This window comes from Meles meles, chromosome 7 (genome assembly GCF_922984935.1).
Source record: "Meles meles chromosome 7, mMelMel3.1 paternal haplotype, whole genome shotgun sequence".
NCBI lineage: Eukaryota > Metazoa > Chordata > Mammalia > Carnivora > Mustelidae > Meles > Meles meles.
In genome coordinates, this window is record NC_060072.1 from 137,519,659 (window position 1) to 137,541,618 (window position 21,960).

At 41.2% G+C, this 21,960-nt stretch overlaps 1 protein-coding gene and 1 long non-coding RNA gene across 13 annotated transcripts in view; one reads left to right on the forward strand and one right to left on the reverse strand.

The window, feature by feature from the left end:
* Positions 1-12,109: 12,109 nt before the first annotated feature.
* LOC123945880 lies at positions 12,110-13,181 on the reverse strand. Its single transcript, XR_006819512.1, has 2 exons — positions 13,040-13,181; positions 12,110-12,752 (listed from the first exon to the last, which is right to left on the reverse strand). It is a non-coding gene; the product is annotated as an uncharacterized LOC123945880 (long non-coding RNA).
* The window catches only part of WAC (WW domain containing adaptor with coiled-coil), an 86,385-nt gene continuing 77,170 nt past the window's right edge, over positions 12,746-21,960 (forward strand). For 3 of the 12 annotated variants that reach the window (XM_046010841.1, XM_046010842.1, XM_046010846.1), the window contains exons 1-3: positions 12,746-13,028; positions 14,612-14,648; positions 16,216-16,429. In XM_046010841.1, the coding sequence (XP_045866797.1) occupies positions 12,766-13,028; positions 14,612-14,648; positions 16,216-16,429 (514 nt within the window). In that variant the 5' untranslated portion in view covers positions 12,746-12,765. Of the gene's footprint in view, positions 13,029-13,480; positions 13,614-13,699; positions 14,213-14,321; positions 14,398-14,611; positions 14,649-16,215; positions 16,430-21,960 lie in introns of those variants that run through there. The other 9 variants (XM_046010843.1, XM_046010848.1, XM_046010852.1 and 6 more) reach the window with 9 other exon arrangements.

The following is a 21,960-nucleotide window of genomic DNA, read 5'->3' on the forward strand; positions in this document are numbered from 1 at the left end:
GGGCTTGATCCCACACCCCTGAGATCATGATCTGAGCCAAAGTCAAGAATCAACGCTAAACTGACTGGGCCCCCCAGATTGGTGTTGTTGTTGTTATTTTTAAATGTTTGATAGAAGCCATGAATGAAGACTTATGGTTCTCAGATTTTCTTTTATGGAAGTTTTTTGATTACTGATTCAGTCTCTTAGACGGTTATGTCTATTCTAAGTCAATTTCAGTAGTTTGTTTCTAGGAATTAGTTTCATTTAGATCACCTAATTTTTTGGCATAAAATTGTAATAATTTCTTTCATTTCTATAAAGTTGCTAAGTAGTAGTAGCAATGTTCCCACTTTATTTCTGATTGTAGTAATTTGAATTTTCTTTCTTTCTTGTTCATTCTCTTTAAAGGTTTGTTAGTTTCATTGATCTTTTCAAGGAACCAACTTTTTTGGTTTCATTGATTTTTCTGTTTTCTATTGTCTATTTCACTTATCTCTGCTCTTATCTTCGCTAGTCCCTTCCTTCTGCTTGCTTTGGGTTTCATTTGCTTTCCTTCTTTCAATTCCTTAAGGTAGAAGGTTAGGTCATCGTTTCTAGATCTTCTTATTAAATGTAGGCATCTACAGCTACAAATTTCCCACTGAGCTCTGCTTTTGCTGCAGTCCGTGTTTCAGTATGCTGTATTTTCTTTTTCATTCATCTTAAAGTATATTAAAATTTCTCTTGTGATTCTTTGACACATTCATGGTTTAAAGATGTCTAATTGCAGTTTCATACCATTGTGGCCGAGAAAATACTTAATGTGATTTCAGTCTTTTGAAATTTATTGAGACTTGTTTTATAGACCAACTGATACTCTGTACTGGAGACTGTTCCATATACACTTGAACTATCTTGGAATATCTTTTTCTGTCTTTTCGCTTTCAACTCATATGGTTCTTTGGTTCTAAAGTGAGTCTCTTGTAGATGGGATATAATTAGAACATTGAAAAAAAAATCCATTCTGCCAATCTTTCTGTCTGTTAATTGGAATTTAATGTATTTACATTAATGTGATTAGTGATAAGGAAAAACTTACTTTGCCATTTGCTTTTTCATATGCTGTATATCTTTTATGTTGCTCAATTCCTCCACTACTGACTTCTTTTGTTTTAGATATTTTTTAGTCTATCTTTTGTATTTCTTGTCATTTGTTTTACTACATTAGTTATTTTCTTAGTAGTTGCTCTAGGGATTATAATTAGCAACCTATGATAACCTTAAGTAAAACCAACTTAGTTTCAAGGGCATAAAACATCTTTGCTCTTATGCCTCATTCTCTCTTTTGTTATCACAAATTACATCTTTATACATTATATGCCCAAGGACAAAGATTTATAATTACTGTGTTAGTAGTTGTATTTTATTTTTTAATTAATTATTTATTTTTTAAAGATTGTATTTATTTATTTGACACACAGAGAGAGAGAGATCACAAGTAGGTAGAGAGGTAGGCAAGGCAGAGAGAGTGGGAGAAGCAGGCTTCCTGTTGAGCAGAGAGCCCGATTTGGGGCTCAATCCTAGGATCCTGAGATCATGACCTGAGCCGAAGACAGAGGCTCAACCCATTGAGCCACCCAGGTGCCCCAGTAGTTGTATTTTAAATCATACAGAAAAAAAAGAAGTTACTAACCAACAATGCATTAACTTTTTTTTTTTTAAAGATTTTTATTTATTTATTTGACAGAGAGAGATCACAAGTAGATAGAGAGGCAGGCACAGAGAGAGAGAGGGAAGCAGGCTCCCTGCTGAGCAGAGAGCCCGATGCGGGACTCGATCCCAGGACCCCGAGATCATGACCTGAGCCGAAGGCAGCAGCTTAACCCACTGAGCCACCCAGGCGCCCCTGCATTAACTTTTTTATCATTAATTCCCACATAGTTACCTTTAACAGTGCTTCTTCATGTGGATTCAATTTACTATCTAGTGTCCTCTGACTTCAGATTAAAGAACTCCCTTTGGTATAAGGCAGGTCTACTAATGACAAATTCTCTCAGTGTTTGCTTATCTGAGAATGTCTTAGCTTCTTCATTTTTGAAGGGCAGTTTTGCTGGATACAGAATTCTTAGCTAACAGGGATGCCTCTGTGGCTCAGTCAGTTAAGTGTCTGCCTTCAGCTCAGGTCATGATCCCAGGGTCCTGGGATTGAGTCCTACATCAGGCTCCTTGCTTAGCAAGGAGCCTGCTTCTCCCTCAGAATTCTGCTCCCCCAGTTTGTGCTCTCTCCCTCTCCACCCCCCTCTCTCTGACAAATAAATAAGTCTTAAAAAAAAAAAAAGAATTCTTAACAGTATTTTTCTTTTAGCAGTTTGCATGTCATTCCATTGTCTCCTGGCTTCTATAGTTTCGGTTGAGAAATTAAGTTGATCTTATTGTGGATCCCTGGTATGTGCACTTCTCACTTGCTGCTTTCAGGATTCTCTTTGTCATTGGACTTTCAGCAGTTTGATTAATGTGCCTTGGTGTGTGCCTCTTTGAGTTTATCCTGCTTGGACTTCATTGAGCTTCTTGGACATCTAGATTCATGTCTTTCATCAAATTTGGGAAAATTTTTTTTTCCATTATTTCTTCAAAAATTCTTACTGTCCCTTTCTTTCTCTCCTCTTCTTTTGGAATACCTATTTTGCATATATACATATGCCTGGTTCTGTCTCACAGGTCTCTTAGGCTCTGTTCATTTTTCTGCATTCTTTTCTTCATTCATTCTTTTCTTAGTTGACCTATGTTGAAGTCTACTGATTCCTTTTCTGACAGAGCACATCTACTGTTGCATCTCTAGTGAATTTTTAGCTTCATTTATTGTACTTTCCAACTCCAGAATTTCTATTTGCTTCCTTTTTATAATTTCAACCTCTTTATCAATATTCTCTACTTGGTGAGACATACTGTTCTGATTTTAATTCTTTGTCCATGGTTTCCTTTAGCTATTCCAGCATATTTAAAAGAGCCACCTGGGTGGCTCAGTCATTAAGCATCTGCCTTCGGCTCAGGTCATGATCCCAGGGTCCTGGGATCAAGTCCCGCATCAGGCTCCCTGCTCAGCAGGAAGCCTGCTTCTCCCTCTTCCACTCCCCCTGCTTGTATTCCTGCTCTCACTCTCTCTCTCTGTCAAATAAATAAAAAATAAAATATTTTTAAAAAATAAAAAAAATAAAGGAGTTGGTGGAAAATCTTTGTCCAGTAAGCCCAATGTCTGTGCTTCCTTGGGAGCAGGTTCTATTAATTTTTTTTTCCTGTATATGGGACAAACTTTTTTTTTTTTTTTTTTGCTGCCTCATTATTTTGTGTTGAAAACTAGATGCTTTGATTTTTATAATGTGTCAAGGGTGGAAACCAAATTCACCTCCCTCCCTAGAGTTTGTTGTAGCTGCTTATTGTGGTTGTAGTTGTATGTTTAAGGATTTTTCTAAACTAACTCTGTGAAGTCTGTATCCGTCCTTATGTGTGACCACTGAAATGTCTGTTCTGTTGGCTTAGTGGTCAGCTAGTGATTCAACAGAGATTTCCTTAAAGGCTTATAACCAAAAGAAAAACTTCCAGGAAAAACTTCCAGAAAAAACTTCCAGGTTTTTGTCAGAGGGCTCTTTCCAGGTTTCCAGGTGTGTTAGGGCATGTTTTTATCATTCAAATGGGCAATTTATAAGTCTGCCTTATCTTTCACTTTCTATCTGAGCAAAGCCTGAATGTTAGTCAGAGGTGAGACTTTAGGAACTTTAAAGTTTTTTTCTGTGCATCTGCCCCACCCTAGATATATAAGTGGCCCCTTTTCAACATTTTATTTTTAAGTAATCTCTACACACAATATGGGGCTTGAACCTGAGATCAGGAGTCACATGTTCTACCAACTGAGACAGCCAGGTACCCACAGGTAACCTTTTAGATTCCCAGGAATATGTAGGAGATTTTCAAAGATTTTTATTCTCCAAAGTATCTCACTCTTCAGCTTTTCTTCCCAGGCTTTGTGTTTGCCCCAGTTGTCATTCCTTTCTCCAACTGGCAGCAGCTAATAAACTTACCTTTAATATCTCCTGGGTAGTCACTTCTGCCTCAGGAGAGTTCTAAGTTAGGCAAAATAAGGGCAAGCCCTTGCACCAGTCCTTCAGGGAGTCACCAGACAAGTCAAAATAAAATATTATAATTCTTTGAAAACAAGATGCCTTCTGCTACCTCTGGCACCAGGAACCTACACCATAAATGTAGGCTGTTGTCCAAAACTGCCACTGAACTGGGGATGAAGAAATGAGGCTAGGGTAAGTTTCACTAACATAAAGCTCTCCTACTGGGACCCAATCACTTTGTTCTTGATTAAATGTTTGCCTGGTTATTGTAATCTTTCACTAATTTCCAGAGTTCACATAAACTTGATTCTGATAATTTTTGCCAAATTATTTGCTGTTTATGTGGAGAGATAAGTCCTTGGAGTTCTAGAGTAGCCATTTTTAGTGATGTCACCCCCCAGGGACTGATTCTTGGAGGACCTCAACATTTGGTAGTGGAGTAGAGGAGGATGAGTCTGCAAAAAGGAATGAGAGGAGCTGCCAGAGGGAGAAAGGAAACAAGGAATGTGCGGTGTTGTAGAAGCCAAGAGAAAAATGTAATGCAAAGAGAGGAGATAGCAAAGCCAAATATTCTAAGATTCTAGGAAAAAGACTGTAAAATGTTTGGTGAACACACGTACATAGAAGTCATTTATGACTTCAAGATTATTTTTCAAGAAATAGTCTTTTTTTCTTTTCTTTTTTTTTAAGTGATCTCTACATCCAACACGGGGCTCAAACTTATGACTTCGATGTCAAGAGTTGCATGCTCTACCAACTGAGCAAGCCAGGTGCCCAAGACTATTTTTCAATAGGCTGACACTGGTATTTTGTGCAGGACAATTCTTAAATGTGAGAGACTATCCTACAGATTGCAGTATGTTAGGTATCCTTGACTTCTGACAACTAAACACCAGTAGCGCCTTTCAGCCTTAAGTCATAATCAAAAGTATACAAATCAAAACCAAAAAGTACTGCCACATATCTCAAAATGTCCTCTGGAGCCCCTGGAGAATTAGCACTATCTCTTGAAGAACCACTACCTCAGGAATCTCTATTTTGGTGATATTAAAGGGGCAGGTGTCAGATGATTGTAACCTAGAATATGAATAATGGGGTGAACAATGAAATTAGTGAGATGCCAGAGACAAGGCTTACTGGAAATTTGGCTGAAGTGAGGAATGGGACAGGGCAGTGTTTATTCTAACACAGGATTCAGATGTGTTTAAAAACAATGGATATGATCCAGATAAAAGGAAGAGTTTAAGTATACAAAGAAAGGGATGCTTGTTAGTGTAAAGTAACTCAAGAGGTGGAAGGAAAGTACATGCGAAGGAAATGGCCTTAGAGAGGAAGCTCAACTCCTGTTTTGAAACAGTGACCTTAGGACAATGCAATAGCATCCTAGGTAGTTTCTCTGCTTCCTTCCTTACCATATAGACTATTCTTAACACAGTAGCCAGTATCACTTTTCTGCTTTTAACTCTCCCAAGGTTTCCCGTCTCACTCAGGATGAAAGCCAAACTTCTTGTAATGGCTTATTAAATCCTTCATGATCTGCCCCTTCATCCCCTTCTTCAACCTATTTGATCTCACTTCCTAAAAGTTCCTTCCCCCTCCCCCTGCCACGTTTCACCCCACAGCTTCCTTATTATTCTTACACACCGGGCTCCTGCCTCTAGACATTTGTTCTTGCTGTTCCCTTTGCTAGGAGGAGTACGCCTCTGCAAACCCCCACACAACTGGCTCTCTCACTGTCTTCAAGTGTTTGCTCAAATGTCATCTGCTCAGTGACTACTCCATTTAAAACAGTACTCCTTAATCATCTCCTTCCTATGACCTTCCATTCTTCTCCATAGTCCTTACTACTTTCCGAGTCATCATATCACTTATTTTATTCCTGTCTTTCCCCACTAAAATGTAAGCTTAAAGGCCAGGGGGAGCCTGGTTGTCTGGTTTCTTTGTATGGTTCATTGATGTATCCCTGGCACATGGTGGGTACTCAATACATTGTTGAGTAAGTAGGGAGAAACATGACTATAGATAGATTTGCAAATTTGGAAGCAGGAAGAAATTTCCCTTTGGTGGCTTCAGTTTGGGAGGAAAGTGGTGACGTTATCTGCTGAGAGTAGAGGGGAGGTGGCAAATTGAGGGGGACAGATTTGTGGAGGGTAGAAGTTTGAAAACCTTACTGAAGTGGTGAGAGAGTTGAAGAGAGAGATAGAAGACTGCCTAGATGTACTGGGAATTCATTTGATTTTGGTGATCATGAGATTTTAGCTGAATCAATCTATTGTATTGTCCCATAGTCTTCAGCAGTGTGCGGTTGCTCAGAGGCACTGAGAAAGTGAAAGATTAGGTTAATTCAGGCTGAAGTTTTGCTAGACAGAGGAAGAGGGTTTAGGGTATAGTTCTCAGTCTTGGCTGTACTTTACTATCTATCAGCGTAGATATAGTTTAATAGATAGTTTTTACTATTAAAAAGTGGCCAGTTTGTACATCCAGAGCTTATCTCTACTGCCTCTACCTGAGTAAATAAGGATCTATGGATCTGTTGATTATTTTTACATTATTACCTCTGCTTAAAAAGATACATCATATACTGATATAGTGCTGTCCTGGAAATTTTTACTCCTCTTTTGTAAATAGCAATTTTTGTGGCAGTTTTCATATTTTTCCACATCCTTGAATGAAAGCCTCACAACACAACTCTGAGAACTCAAATTGGTCTCCTTTTAGTTATATATTAAAATATAAACACCAGGGGCGGCTGGGTGGCTCAGTGGGTTAAGCCTCTGCCTTCGGCTTGGGTCATGAGCCCATGGTCCTGGGATTGAGCCCCGCATTGGGCTCTCTGCTTGATGGGGAGGCTGCTTCCCCCGCCCCCCCCCCCCCCCCCCGCCTGCCTCTCTGCCTACTTGTGATCTCTGTCTGTCAAATAAACAAATAAGATCTTTTAAAAATATATAAACACCATAGAAGCAGAAACCAAGTGAATTTGCTGTGTTGCCAAGACATGATACACAGGTCAATAATATTGTTTTGAATGAACAAATGACAGTCACCAGGTGCCAGGTGCTGCACATTGAAGTGATTTCATTTACTTCTGACAAATAGCTCTATATCCTATCAAGCCAATTTTAGAGATTAGGAGGATTATCTCTGAAATTTCAGTATTTTGCCCAAAATCACACTGCTAGTCAGTCAATAATGTAGCCAGAGCTCTACTTTATGTATTTTGATTCTAAAAGCCATGGTTTTAACCACTATACTATCCTGTTTGAAAGGAAGTCAAGGACAGAGGAAACAGAAATGAGATTAGGTAGAGCTCCCTGGGTGGCTCACCTGGTTAAGCATCTGCCTTTAGCTCCAGTCATGACCCCAGGGTCCTGGGATTGACTCCCCACATCAGGTTCCTTATTTGGCAGGGAACCTGCTCCTTCCACCTGCAGCTCCCCTGCTTTTGTGTGCTCTCTCTCTCTGATAAAGAAGAGAGCAAGTAAAAATTTCAGAGAATACATTCTTATTTTGTGATCCTTTAGAAATTCTAGCAAAACATCACCCAGCTCCTTTTACAACCCAAAGCTTGAGAACTTCACTTTTTGATTCTCTATGAATAAGATCACATTAAAATCATGGTCACCTACAGCCTACATGAGCTGATAGTTCTCCCCCTCTATTGGTTAGGTGTTAATCTGTTGGTTGAAATATATGGGTCTTCTGCACACTTAAAAACTTGTAATCTCTCAGCAGAGAGGAAAGAAAACAATCCTAAGATTTGCTATATATGAAAGTTGATGTAAATTTTCAAATGCTATCTAATACAGTATTTTATCTGTATTAGGAATAGGGCAGCTTTTACCTATTTATGACTTAAAACATGTCATTTCCTCTTAACAATGAACAATATTTTGCTATTTCCTTTGTAATTTTGTAGGCAAATATCCTTTCACTCAATGAATGTTTATCGATGTCACAGAGATATCATTTTAGTGAGACACAACAAATAAATGAAATATATATTATATGGCAAATAGTGAAAGAAAAATAGAGCAGGGTGAGAGAAAGATAGTAGTGGGGTACCATTTATACAGAGTTCTCAGAGGAAAGACCTTTCTGAGAAGGTGAGATTTAAGTACAGACCTAAAATAATACACTGTGAACCAAGTAGGACCAAAGGGGAAGATCATTCCAGACAGGATAGTAGTACAAAGCTCCTCAGACATGCTTGTTATATTGCAGAAAAAGGAAAGAGTGATGGGGGGAGAATGAGCAAGTAAAAAAATCACTGGATATGAAACCAGAGACAATGTGGATGGGGTTAGTTCATTACAGACCATGGTAAGAACTTTGGCTTTTATTCTGAGATGGGATACCATTGGTGGTTTTTTTTTTTTTTTTTTTTTAAGATTTTATTTATTTGACACAGAGAGAGCACAAGTAGGCAGAGCAGCAGGCAGAGGGAGAGGGAGAAGCAGGCTCTCCGCGGAGCAGGGAGCCCATCCTGGGACTCCTTCCCAGAACCCTGGGATCATGACCTGAGCTGAAGGCAGCCACTTAACTGACTGAGCCACCCAGGCACCCAACAGACAGAAATAATACTGACTTTTAAGAGATCATCTGACAGCTGTGTAAGCTAGTAAACCCTGTGAAGGCACATACAGAAGCTTATGAGTTAGGAGGTCTTTACTACTACCTAGGAATAAGATGGCAACTTGGACCAGAGTGAATGTGATGGAGGTAGTGAACAAAGATCAGATTCTGAGTATATCTTGAAGATAATACGGGTGGCAATTGCTGATGGAGTGGATGAGGTATGAAAGAATCAAGGACTCCAAAGTCTCTAATCTCAACTGGAAGAATGGAGTTGCCATTTCATGAAACAGCTTGGAAGACTTAATCAGGATTTATTTGGGGGCAGTGGAAATGAAGAGTTTGGTTGTGGGCATATTAAGTCCTGGACATTCGAGCGGTGCTGTAGAGTAGGCAGTTGATTGTGAGCCCAGTGTTTAGGGGAAAGTTACAGGCTGGAGATTCAAACATGAGTTTCCTTTAGCCAGAGACATGGATAAGATTGCCTAGTGAGGGAGAGATAGAGAAGCAGTCTGATCTTCATTTGAATCTTGGGGCACTCTAGCATTTTGAGGCTAGAAAATTAGGAGGAACCGGCAAGAGGGCTAAGCAACAGTCATTTAGGAGGGAAGAGAAGAGAGAGAATTGAATCCTGGCAGGCCATATAAAGAGCTTCAGGAAGAGAGTAATTCATCAGCTATGTCAAATGCTGCTGACAGGTTAAAGGATATGAAGATGAAGAAATAAAAATTGGACTTGAGCACATGGAGGTTGCTGTTGATATTGAACGGTTTAACAGTGGAATATGGAGGCCAAGTCTGATTTGTGGATTTAAGAGACAGTAGCAGAAGTGGAGAAGTTGTACAGAAAAGCAAATCAAAGCGGGGGAGAGGGGAGTATTTGGAGGGTGATACAGGTCAAGTTTTTTTTGTTTGTTTGTTTTTTAAATGATGGTAGCTATTAAGACAGTTTGTAAGTGACAGAAGTGATCCAGTTGAGAGGAAAAATATTTGTAAGGAAATCATACAATTCCAAGAGTAAAATGGAACTCAAGGAAAAGATGGCAACTTTGATTATAGGAATTTTGACAGTTTATCTATCCATAGTTAGGAATGTAGCACCGTATTCAGATACAGGAAGGTTGGTAAGGTGCAACGGTGAGAAGGGAGCTGTTAATGATTTTATTTTTTTCCTATTTCCCTAGAGAGATAAGAAGCAAGATAATGCCTTACTCAGAAAGGGAAGTGGGAGGTTTTCTTAGTTTAAAAGATGTTAAATAGCCATTTAAGATAGATGGGTAAATGGATTAAGGAAATTAGCCTGGGTTGGGGGGTGCGTGAGGAACGCAAGGAGCCCTTCCAGAGTTAGGAGGGCTGTTTCTCTCCAGCCAAGGTCCACTGCCAGCACACAGTGAATTAACCAGGACTGTGGTTTAGACAGGTAAAATGGAGGAAAAAAGAAGGGAAGGATGAAGGTATTTGTAAAGAATTTATAACAATGGATAATGGAATCTAAAATAGGCCATGAGTTTTTTAAAAAATGGGTATAACATTTGGATAGGTCCTTTAGTTGATTCTTACTTAAGTAGTTCTGTTAAGTCACTGTGAACACTGATTTGCTCCTAGGGAAAACAGGGTTAGGTTCCTGAAAGACTTAGGTCACATTTCCATCCATGTGTTTCTATTTAGATGGCTTATTTTATATATATATTGTTGATTCCTTAACACTGAACTCATCATGGCCAAGGGCACTAATGATAAGCCTGAAAGTTCATCTAGAACACGTGTTTTCTCCACCAGGCATACCGCATCCTGTGTTTAGGATTGATTACTAGATAGTACTTCAGCACCATGCTTGAAGGGCCATTTATTTATTTATTTATTTTTTTAAATTTATTTATTTATTTGACAGACAGAGATCAGAAGTAGGCAGAGAGGCAGGCAGAGAGAGAAGGAAGCAGACTCCCCTCTGAGCAGAGAGCCTGATGCGGGGCTTGATCCCAGGACCCTGAGATCATGACCTGAGCCGAAGGCAGAGGCTTAAACCCACTGAGCCACCCAGGTGCCCCTTGAAGGGCCATTTAAAAAAGCAATACCAGGGGCGCCTGGGTGGCTCAGGGGGTTGGGTCTTTGCCTTCCACTCGGGTCATGGTCTCCAGAGTCTTGGGATCGAGCCCCGCATCAGGCTCTCTGCGCAGCAGGGAGCCTGCTTCCTCCTCTCTCTGCCTGCCTCTCTGCCTACTTGTGATCTGTCTGTCAAATAAATAAATAAAATCTTTAATAAAATAGAAAAACTTTTTTTATTATTTTTACCTATTTTTTAAAAAAATTAATTTTTTCAGCGTAACAGTATTCATTGTTTTTGCACAACACCCAGTGCTCCATGCAACACGTGCCCTCCCTATTACCCACCACCTGGTTCCCCCAACCTCCCACCCCCGCCCCTTCAAAACCCCCAGGTTTTCTCAGAGTCCATAGTCTCTCATTGTTCGCCTCCCCTTCCAATTTCCCCCAGAAAAATTAACATTTAATACAACAAAGTGTTCCCTAAAGAAATTTAATACTAAGCAAAGAGATGACAATAAAAAAAAAAGCAAAACCACTGATAAGTATGAAAAGTGCAAAAACCCTGAAAGTATATATATTGTGAAAAGTACATTTATTTACAGTAGGAGAGCAGAATTAACCAGTGTTGTCTTGTTAAACTCAGCTGAGAATGTTAAATTTTTCGCCACCCTGTGCATATCCGTGACTGCTATGCATACTGGTGATTACAAATTTTAATGAGTAGGCAGATTTGCAAATATAGGATCTATAAATAATGAAAACTATATTGCCTCCTACAGTTTCCTCATTTGCTGCTTTTGATCAAATGTAAAATATCAGGGGCACCTGGCTGGCTCAGTCGGTTGAACCTCTCTCTGCCTTGGGCTTTGGTAGTGATCCCAAGGTCCAGGGATTGATCCCCCACATCCGGCTCCCTGTTCTGGGGGAGTGGGGTGGACAGGGGCTGTTCTCCCTCTGCCTGCTGCTCCCCCTGCTTGTCCTCTCTCTGGGCCAAATAAAAAGAAATCTTAAAAAACTTTACAGAAAAACAAATGGTATATATCAAAATTTCAGCACACCATTAGCATCAAGAAATTAGTCATCAATTTTGCTGCCAGTTTTTAAGAAGTTTCTATATAAAATGTATGTGCTACTTTGTGTACTCTGCAAAGCTGCTATCTTCTGTCTTCTATGTGTTACAAAAGTGTTAGAAATTGCACCTAAGGGGTGTTCAGCCCCTTAAGAGTTCAACTCTTGGTTTCAGCTCATATAGTGATCTCAGGGTCACCGTATCCAGCCCTGGGTGGGGCTCCCATCAGCAGGAATATGCTTGAGATTCTTTCCACCTCCATCTTCCTTCCCTCTGCTCCTTCCTCCCCTCCCCCATGCTCTCTCTAAAAGAAATAAAATCTTAAATAAAAAAGAGATTGCACATAGGACTCTAGGTTTTTAATTTTTTCCCCATTTCAGTCATTGGCAGTCTTTTTAATTACTGATGGCTCATGGGGGCATTAAGTAGGCTTTTACTGGTTCTGGAAAACAGCAGTCAATAATCCTAACATCTGGCAGGTGGATGTGACAAACCAGGCTACGTAAACATTTCTCTCTCAATTGTGATTTCACGGCCTCCTCCCCACATCATACCTTCTCTTCATTAGGCCCAGCAGTAACGTAACTTGTGGGATACCAAGTCAGTCGGTTTCTTTTTGATACTGGTTTTTGGTGGGATCTTAGCTCTTCTGGCTTGTTTCCTCTTTTACCTTTTTCTTCTATGCAAATATATATTTACTTTGTTACAATCTTTTCCTTAAGTTAGTGCTGCCTTATAAGGAATTTAGGAACAGGGGGGAAACCCCACTCGAGTATCAACCGCCACCCTTCCAGTAAAGCTTAATTTGGGGGGATATACTTGACTTTCCCCCTTCCCAATATGCCAATGTCGGTACTGTGCCTGCCGCTGTCTATAAAATCCAATTCGTCGCAGCTTCCTGTAGCACACCCGGTGCCTTAATTCACATGCAGAACCTCCAGCGGAATCAGCACTCTTTCACCAAAGGGCTTCAGCGAGTTGGAGGAACTAGAAGAGAAAAATGGGAAATAAAGGAGAGGGTGGAGAGAACACAGCGGGGGGTGGGGGCGGGGGCGGGCGGAAAACAGGAAACAAGGATGAGGCGGTTCACCACCTTCCCCCAGTAACCCATTCCAGCTCGCGGTCAGCCTCGGTTTCCATTCACTGCCCGGAGCGGCGCTCCCGCCTCAAGCCGCGCACGGCCTTCCCGCATTCGGTACGCCACCCCTTATCTGCTGCGTCTTTCCTCGCTCGGCAAGCTCGCCTTCCCGCACGCTTCTGGGGGTAAGACTTACTTCTAACGGGCGAGATCCAGGCGGCCCCGGCCCCCCGAAGGCCGGCCGCGCACTCGGCGGCCGGTCTGAGGCAAGTGCCCAGGCCCGGGCTCCGGCTCCCGGGAGCGGGCCGCACGGAGCAGCGGCGCGCTCCCCACCGCTCCGAGCGCAGCTGCCGTCGCTGCCGACCGAGGAAGCTCCTTGGTAACCGCCCGCCAGCCGCCTAACCCGGGGTTTCCGACCACCCCGCCGGAGCCCCGAGGGGCGGGGGCGGGCGGCCGGAGAGCTCACCCAAGGGCACCCTCCCACCCCCGCGCCTCCGGGCGCACGCGCAGCAGCCGCAGCCTCCTTTATTTAGTCCGCGATGGCTCCTCTCGCGCCCCACCGTCCTCCTCCCGAAGGCGGCTCCCACCCCGCGCACCCCGGAGCCCCCGGGACCAGCCTCGAGCAGGTCCCCGAGCGGGACTATTCCTAAACTGGAACGGCAGCGGCCGGACTTGCGCGTGAGGAAAAGAAGCGACAACCGGAAAGAGCTGACGGGTCGCGAGGAGGCGAGCCAGGCCTCAGAGGAAGAGGAAGGCCGGGCGGAGCCGAGGTTTGCCGAAGGCGGCGTTCCGGAGCCGCGCGGGGCGGGGAGGAAGGCAGAGGGTGGGAGAGGAGGGGCGCGGCGGAAACTGCCGAGCTTTTCCGAAGGCCGCGGCGCCCGAGTTGCCCGGATGTAGTTGGTGGAGCGGCAGCGGCGGCACCAGCGGCGGCGGCGGCGGCAGCGGCAGGAGGCGGCGGAGAAGGACCAGGCAGCGGCGACGACGGGGGGAGGAGGGGAGGAGGCGGAGGAGCAGGAGGAAGAGAAGGCGGAGGAGGCAGTAGCTCTCCGCGGGGCAGAGCCGGACGCGTCGTCTTGCCCCCCTCCCCCCGTTCGCCGCTGCCGCCGTGTAGTTGGCGCGGCTGCCTGGGCTGAGAGTGAGCGTGGTGTCGGCGGAGGGAGATGGCCCGGGAACGCCGGCGCCAGTAACGGGGAGGTGCTGAGAGTCGCCGAGGGCGCGTCGGGCCCTGGTGCCGGTGCTGCCGCCCGCCCGCCGCCTGCGCGCCCGCCCGCCCGCCTCTCGCGGCCGCTCTCCCCCTCCCCCGACACACACTCACAGGCCGGGCATTGATGGTAATGTATGCGAGGAAACAGCAGAGACTCAGTGATGGGTAAATTGTCTTTTCGTTACGGGCCGGGCCGCAGCGCGGGCGGGGGGCGGTGGCGGCGTCGGCGGCGCGGGGGGGGGGGGGCTGTTCCTCCTTATCTGGTGCTGGCTGAGCCGCCATTTTTGTTGTTAACCCTGATCCGGATCGGGCTGGGAGGAGGAGCAGCCGCGCGAGCAGGCGAGGACGGAGTGAGTGTGGAGGCAGCGGAGGGCCGGGTTCTCAGGCTTTTCGCCCTCGTTCCCGTCTTTCAGCCGGCTGTGTGTGTGTGCGGTGTGTGTGTGGGGGGCTCATTGCCGGTCGTTTGGTAGGTCTCCCGCGGGGAGGGGCGCTGGGGGGGAACCCGTTTTCTTCCTACCCCACACCGAGGTGTCTCATATCGCGTTCTCTCTTCCTGTTTTTCAGCTGTCACGACCGGAGGGGGGACTCGCAGCCTTACCAGGTACCAGCCGAGGCCGGGGTGGAGGGGTGGAGGGGTGGGTGGGGGGACGGAGGGGGAAGGGAGGAACTGCTACTCGAGCGCAGGCTTCAGAAGTCGCTGCAGGCCCTTCTGTGCAACAAATCTGAAACTAGCACCGCGGGTCCCCTTAAAATTTTGTATTTGGTTCTGTTAGCGCTCTCCAGCAAGGTTTAGTGACATTTTGACAGGTGACTGGAGGAAGTTCAGGGTTTTTTGTTGTTTTTTTTTTTTTTTTTAAGAAAAAAAGAATCTAGCCAGGAAGGACCTAACTCGATTATTTCGGTGTGAAGGAATCGAAGGGATGAGATGATAGGTGACTTCTGAGCCATTTTTATTGTATTTGGGAACTAAAAGTTAACGTAACGATACCTAAGTTAGATGGAAAGCTTGAGAAGAAATAACTAATTGATTTTCAACTCTTAAGTATGTTTCCTAAACTATCTCTTCCCCATTTTAATTGTTTTTGGTGCAGATAGTTGAGTTACTAGTGAAAGAGCTTTTCTCTTTTTGAGAATTGAGATCTTTGAAATCTTGGATAATTCGTTCCATGGTCAGAAGTCTTTTTATGGATAATTCATTCTAGCATAGATGGTTCTAGGTAGGTAGGTTCTTTTTTGTTACTGCAGTTTCTGCATGTAAAGTTTTTAAAAATTGCGATAAAAGTGGGCCTTGTTCTGAGGTGGAAATCTCATAAATGGTTGGTAACTATCACATGACACCAGAAATAAAACTTTCCACTTTCTACACCTAATCACTTAAAGGAATTTCTAAGCTGATTGTTATGTTACCAGTTAGCATGAGTTCTTAAAGCTCAAGTTAAAAATCTTAGGTCCCTTGATGTGTAAAAACATTGTTCATTATCTTTGCATACTCAAAAGATTAAACCCTGTTGAATCTGCTTCTCTGAAACCTACTAATTAACACTGGTTTATTATGGTTTGTCTTAAATATGTATTAGAATCAAACTAAACCACTGTGAGGAAGTTCCATTAAATTATGTTAGAAATACCGCCAACATTTTTATACCTCAAAATTATTTTCAATACCTGTGCAAGAGTAGGTAAGTTAGAGGTGAAATGGGTTTTTTTGGATCAGAAATTGGTGAAACTGATGGTTGCTTTTTTTTTGGTAGGTTTGTAGAAACATGCTATTCTTAGTGTATACTTGTATCTGTGTGTATCAGTTGTAGAACACAAGCTTACATTAGTACTCAAGATGAAACTAGTACACTAGTTTCTACTTTGGATTAAACTTTGTTATTTCCAGAAAAATTTATTAAGGATTTAATGTACCAAGGTGTTGTGTTTTTTTTTTTTTTTGGCAGTTAAAAAAATAATGAAAAAAAAAAAAATTTTTTTTAACCTGATTTGTTCAAGAATCCTTAGACTAAGGCTTAGGTACTTAGGTGTCTGAATAACTTAAAGGCAGAATTAGAAATAGAAATTTTAATTTTATGATAGAAGTTCATAAACTGACGTTAATATGCCAAATTTTATGATAAAATCATCTAGGAAGTTTAAAGTTTCATTTTTTTCTCTCTGTTTTTTGGGGGGGTGATGTTTTACAGGCACTTAAGTATTCATCGAAGAGTCACCCCAGTAGCGGTGATCACAGACATGAAAAAATGCGAGACGCCGCAGATCCTTCACCACCAAATAAAATGTTGCGGAGATCTGATAGTCCTGAAAACAAATATAGTGACAGCACAGGTCACAGTAAGGCCAAAAATGTGCATATTCACAGAGTTAGAGAGAGGGATGGTGGTGAGTAGCTTTTTTGATGAAACTTGCACATATACTTAATAGCTCTCTGTAAAACAGTAGGTTGCATGATATTTCCCTGTATGATTATGTCATCAAAATATTTTATTTGTCAATTTACTTCATAAACAAGTCACTCTAGAAATAAGGTATTGAGCTGAGTATCTTAAAATGGATACCAGTGGCTTATAAGAGAATGTGTTTATGAATATAACTTATCAAATGCTTTGTTAATGATGAGAGAAATACAGGACATTTTTCCAAGAAAAGAACTTTATCACCTTTTCAAGTAAAGTCTTCAATTTATTTGACTCAGTTTGAGATTCTTAGGTTGTTTAAATTTATTTTTATAAGGAGTTCAAATGTGATTCCTACTGATAAGTTATGAATTTAAAAGCTTAGTATGGTTTTTGAGATCATTTACAAGCTAAAAAAATGACTTGTGATCAGAAAATTATTTTGGGTTTTTGTAGTTAGCGTTTAAAATGTTGTTTTCCGTATTCTCCAGGATTTTATTAATGTAATTTTTGTACTGTGTTCATACAGACATTCAACTTTTTTTAAAAGTTAGTCTCCTTTATTTTGTATAGTGCTGTTACTCAGTTATTACCCTGCCTCAGGCTCTTTGTGCTAGGAGGCTAAGAAAAAGTAAATAAATTCTGTAACTATTTTCAGATTTAATTGGCCCAGAATTTACCAAAAAAGCAGATTTCGATTCTAAAGCATGTATTGAGGCACAAACTATTTTCACTGGGGTAAATAAAACATTGTTTTTTTTCCCCACTATAAGATCTTATGTTTGAGATACATATATACAACAGTGATTGTGCTTTCGGAAGCTTCTAAGGAAACTCAAATGAGTGCCATGTGGCTTTCTGTCCAGGAGCTTCTCAGTACTTTGTTCACTTTTTAAAAATAGTCTGCATCTTCTGGTCCTCTTTTTCCGCCTCTTAGGATGGAGATCATTTTTATTCAGTGAAATCAGATAATCAGAAACATAGGCCTGGCTCTGTCCATAGTTACTGGGTTGAGGAAAATAATGGTCAGAAGATAGCATTGAAATGAAAGAATTTTGGCACTGTGTGGAAGGGGGATACAGTTCTGTTGAATATAGCTATAACTTTGTGCTACTTACGCAGATAAATTATATTTTGTATATAACCAGTAGGAGGTGGGTTTGGTTATTGAAGTGTTAGAAGTTCTTTGATGGCAAAATTACTTAAACTATTAATATTTTTAATTTTGTGGGTAAATTTTCTAGTGTTAGATACGGTTTGAGATGATACTGTTTTCGGTTATTTTTCTATAGTGAACTTCATTTTAAATGTTAGGTCTTGGAAGGCTGGTGCTGTTTGCATTGTACTCTGCTTTATTTTTAAAATTTTGGTAATTGTGACAAAATAGGATATGGTACTTCATCTCCTTACAGATAAGTATCTTGGGTTTTCTTTTAGTGATTGTGATCTGGTTCGTGTATCCTCTGTCTCCAGATGTGGGAAGAAGTCAGTTTAGGCACTCTGGGAAAGTTCTGTAAATGCTTTCTTCGAACATTCACAGTTAACCATACCTGATAATTCCTTTACAGATGAAATAACCCCAAGACTGTTCTGTTGCTTATTCAGCAAACACGGGGCAACAATTTTGTGGTATTCCTGAAAGGAAAGATGTGATCCTGGCCTGGAAAAACTAGTTTGAAGGGCTTTGACTCTTGGCCAGCTAGTGGTGGTTTTAGCTGCTAACTTTTTCTGTACTCCTTTTTTTTTTTTTTTTTTTTCTTTCAATTCTGATTTTAATTTTGCTTCCTATATGAACTCTGTACTTCTAGGCTTTTAGTTTTCTTTCTGTTTGCATCTGGTTGCTGATGGTTCATTTGTAAAAGACTTCTAATTTTTCTGATACAGTCATTTGCTAAGTTAGGCCCCACTTTCTGATTTGCTTTTTAGCTGTTTATCTGCCTCCCTCTGAAACCTTTTAACTGGTAAAATAGCTCCATTTCTAGCTACCATTTCTGGTATGCCTGGCTGCCATATTCCTTAATTACGATGTATGAGTAGTAATAAATGTGAAATACAGATCTCCATCCCGAAGTTTGGAGTGTCTGTTAGTTCTTTTAAAGATGTGAAGTGGTTGTTCTTTTCTCATTTAATACTACTTTAGTCCTTATTCACTGGCTCCCATATTTTCTTTTATTGCTGATATGTGTTTGAAACTTAATTTTTTAAATTGTATAAGTATGTTTTTTTACAGGCATTTGTATTAAGATTTTTAAATAAATTGTGAGATATATATATATATATATATATATATATATAAGTATTCATATAGGTAAAGTTAAAACCATTTCCCAAAGTTCAGCGCAGTGAACTGGATTATCAGTGCACCTCTGTAAGTAACTGAATTTAAAAACAGGTTTCAGGACTCCTGGTTAGCTCTGTTGATTTGACTCTTGATTTCAGCTCAGGTAGTGTCTCAGGGTTGTGAAGCCAGCCTCACATTGGGCTACAGGCTGGGTGTGGAGCCTGCTTAAGATTAAGAAGTGGGTTAAGGAGATCTTAAGATTAAGATCTCCTTCCCCCTCTCCCTCTTTGGAAACAAAACAGAACAAAACAAAAAAACTCAGGTGCCTGGGCTGCTCAGTTTGTTAAGTGACTGCCTTTGGCTCAGGTAATGAGCCTGGAGTCCTGGGATTGAGTCCCACGTTGGGCTCCCTGCTCAGTGGGGAGTCTGCTTCTCCCTCTCCTCCCCTCTTTCATGCTCTCTCTCTCTCTCAAATAAAATCTTAAAAAAAAAAACAAAAACCTGTAGGGATCCCTGGGTGGCTCAGTGGGTTAAGCCTCTATCTTCTGTTCAGGTCATGATCTCAGGGTTCCAGGATCGAGCCCTGCATGGCACATTGCGCTCTCTGCTCGGCGGGGAGCCTGCTTCCTCTTCTTTCTCTGCCTGCCTGCTTTTGATCTCTGTCAAATAAATCTTTGGAAGAAAAAAAAAAACTATAAGAACAGGTTACTATAGTGCTTATTGATCTAATATCAAATACATTATTTTCATTTTAGGGTTTAATTTTTTTTTACTTTTTTTTTTTAAAAGATTTTATTTATTTGACAGATCACAAGTAGGCAGAGGGGCCGGTGGGGGGGGGGGGGGGGGGAGCAGGCTCCTGGCTAAGCAGAGAGCCGATGTAGGGCTTGATCCCAGGGCCCTGGAATCATGACCTGAGCCGAGGGCAGAGGCTTTAACCCACTGAGCCACCCAGGCGTCCCCATTTTAGGGTTTAAAAAAACCTTAAGACTTTAGTAAATATTTACTAACTTAAGAGCCTATGTGATTTGTAACTTGGATTTTTTTTTTTTTTTTGTAACTTGCATTTTACAAAGCTGGTTAAACAAATGTGGTACTCAAAATCAAGGTTGATTCAAAATCACAACGTATTTTTTACATTGATGACTAGATTTCTTTTATGGCACATTGGATTTCCTTGGAAAGTGCCAGTTTTGAAGTAATGTATAAAAGGACTTCCAAGTAATTTACTAGGAAAAGTAAAAGTAAGGAGGTTTGTCAGTTGTAGAAATCTTTAGGTTAAAAAAAGACTTACTAGAGGGGAACCTGGGTGGCTCAGTCGTTAAGCTACTGCCTTCTGCTCGGGTCATGACCTGGGGTCCTGGGATCCAGTCCTGCATTGGGCTTCTCTCAGGGCTGGCTGAGAGGAGCATCTCTGGCTCCTTGCTCAGCGGGAAGCCTGCCTCTCCCTTCGCCCCCACCCTGCTTGTGTTCCTTCTCTTGCTGTGCCTGTTTCTGTCAAATAAATAAAATCTTAAGAAAAAAAGACTAGCATAGTATGTACAATTTAGGGAGTTAGATTTTGTCTTTTTCAGATTTATTAAAGAGAATGTAGGGTATTATAACTTAAGAGAAGTTACGTGAGTATAAATTACTTAAACGATTCTTTAACTTGGTGAATCAAGTTATTATATATTCGGGAGTTATTTGCAAAACAGTCTTAAAAAAAATAACCAAGGGCACCTGGGTGGCTCAGTTAGTTGGGCCACTGCCTTCAGCTCAGGTCATGATCCCCGATTCCTGGGATCGAGTCCCGCATGGGGCTCCCAGCTCTGCAGGGAGTCTGCTTCTCCCTCTGATCTTCTCCCCTCTCATGCTCGCGCGCGCGCTCTCTATCTCTTTCAAATAAGTAAATAAAATCTTAAAAAAAAAAAAACTAAAAAGTAAGAATCTTAGGTACAATCATTAGATCTGTTTTTATAACTTAAACACGTTTTTAAAAGTGCGGCTGACATCTAAACCTCAGAAGTATGAGGATACAGTACACGTTGAATTTGTACTTTTGTGGAATTTTAAAAACTTTCTCTTTAGTTATTGAAGTATGTTTTTCTTGAGGACTTGTTTTAAATGATGATTTTACCCAAATAGCTTTAAGAATGATGATAGTACAGATGAGTTTAGGAATGAAAGTATCTTTATAAGGATTCTGGAATGCTGTTCCACAAAACTTAAAACTCTTGGGGGTTGTCCCATTTTTCACATCCCTCTCAGAATTATTTGTAAGAAACTTATTATAAGATACATTTGGAATACTTGTTAGAAATCTCTTCTTGGGGGGAGATAGCTTAACTCAATTGATTCATTGAAAAATATTCCTCATTGGTTTCCTGAGCATTTAGATATCTTCGAGTACAAAGTAAAATTGCTTTTAGTGGTTTTAGTAACCATTGTTTCTACAGACTTGAAAAAATACTAGCGTGCATAGTAAAAGTTTTTATCTTGTTTTGTCATTTAGCCATATCTGGAGATATTTGGAAATGTATTTTCATCTAATTTTCAAACAAAAGATACTATATAACATTTGAAGAAATCGTTCTGTAGGGACAATTTGGGGATAATTGGTGCTTTTATAGTTTTTAAAATATAATTTAGGAATGTTTAAATCTCTTCACCTTGGGTGATAGGCTGATACTTGGGTAATATGCACATCTTATGGTTCTTCAGGCAACTTTATGCTTTGAATAAAATGAAATATGTTTTACATTTGGTAATGCTAGAAAGTCTTACAAAAATTAACAGTCTCATTTGATCCTCCTGTTCCTCTTTGAAGGTAGAACAGATAAACCATCCATTTTACAGTTTTACAAATGAGAGAAAATTTACTTGCGTAAAATTGAACAAATAGTGGCAGATCTGACTGTAGAAATGGGTCTTCTCTGGTAAATTGTTTACAGTGTCAGGAGACATTTAGGCATATTGATAGCTTATTTGGTGGGTTTTTACTGTAGCACAAATTAAAAGTCATATGCTCTTGTATCTTGATGCTTTCACCCAACTTCCTTGGTGGTTGTGTCTAACTTAGTCCTTATCAAAGCCATGGCATTGACATTGGCACTATACATGTGTGTAGTTCTAGACCAAGATAGCACATCAGCGTTTTACTTTTTAAAAGAGTTTGAACACGAAAGTGTGCCAATATTTTCGTTTGGAAGTAGCCATTTTTCTCAGGCCTTCATATTCAGACACTTGTACTCAAA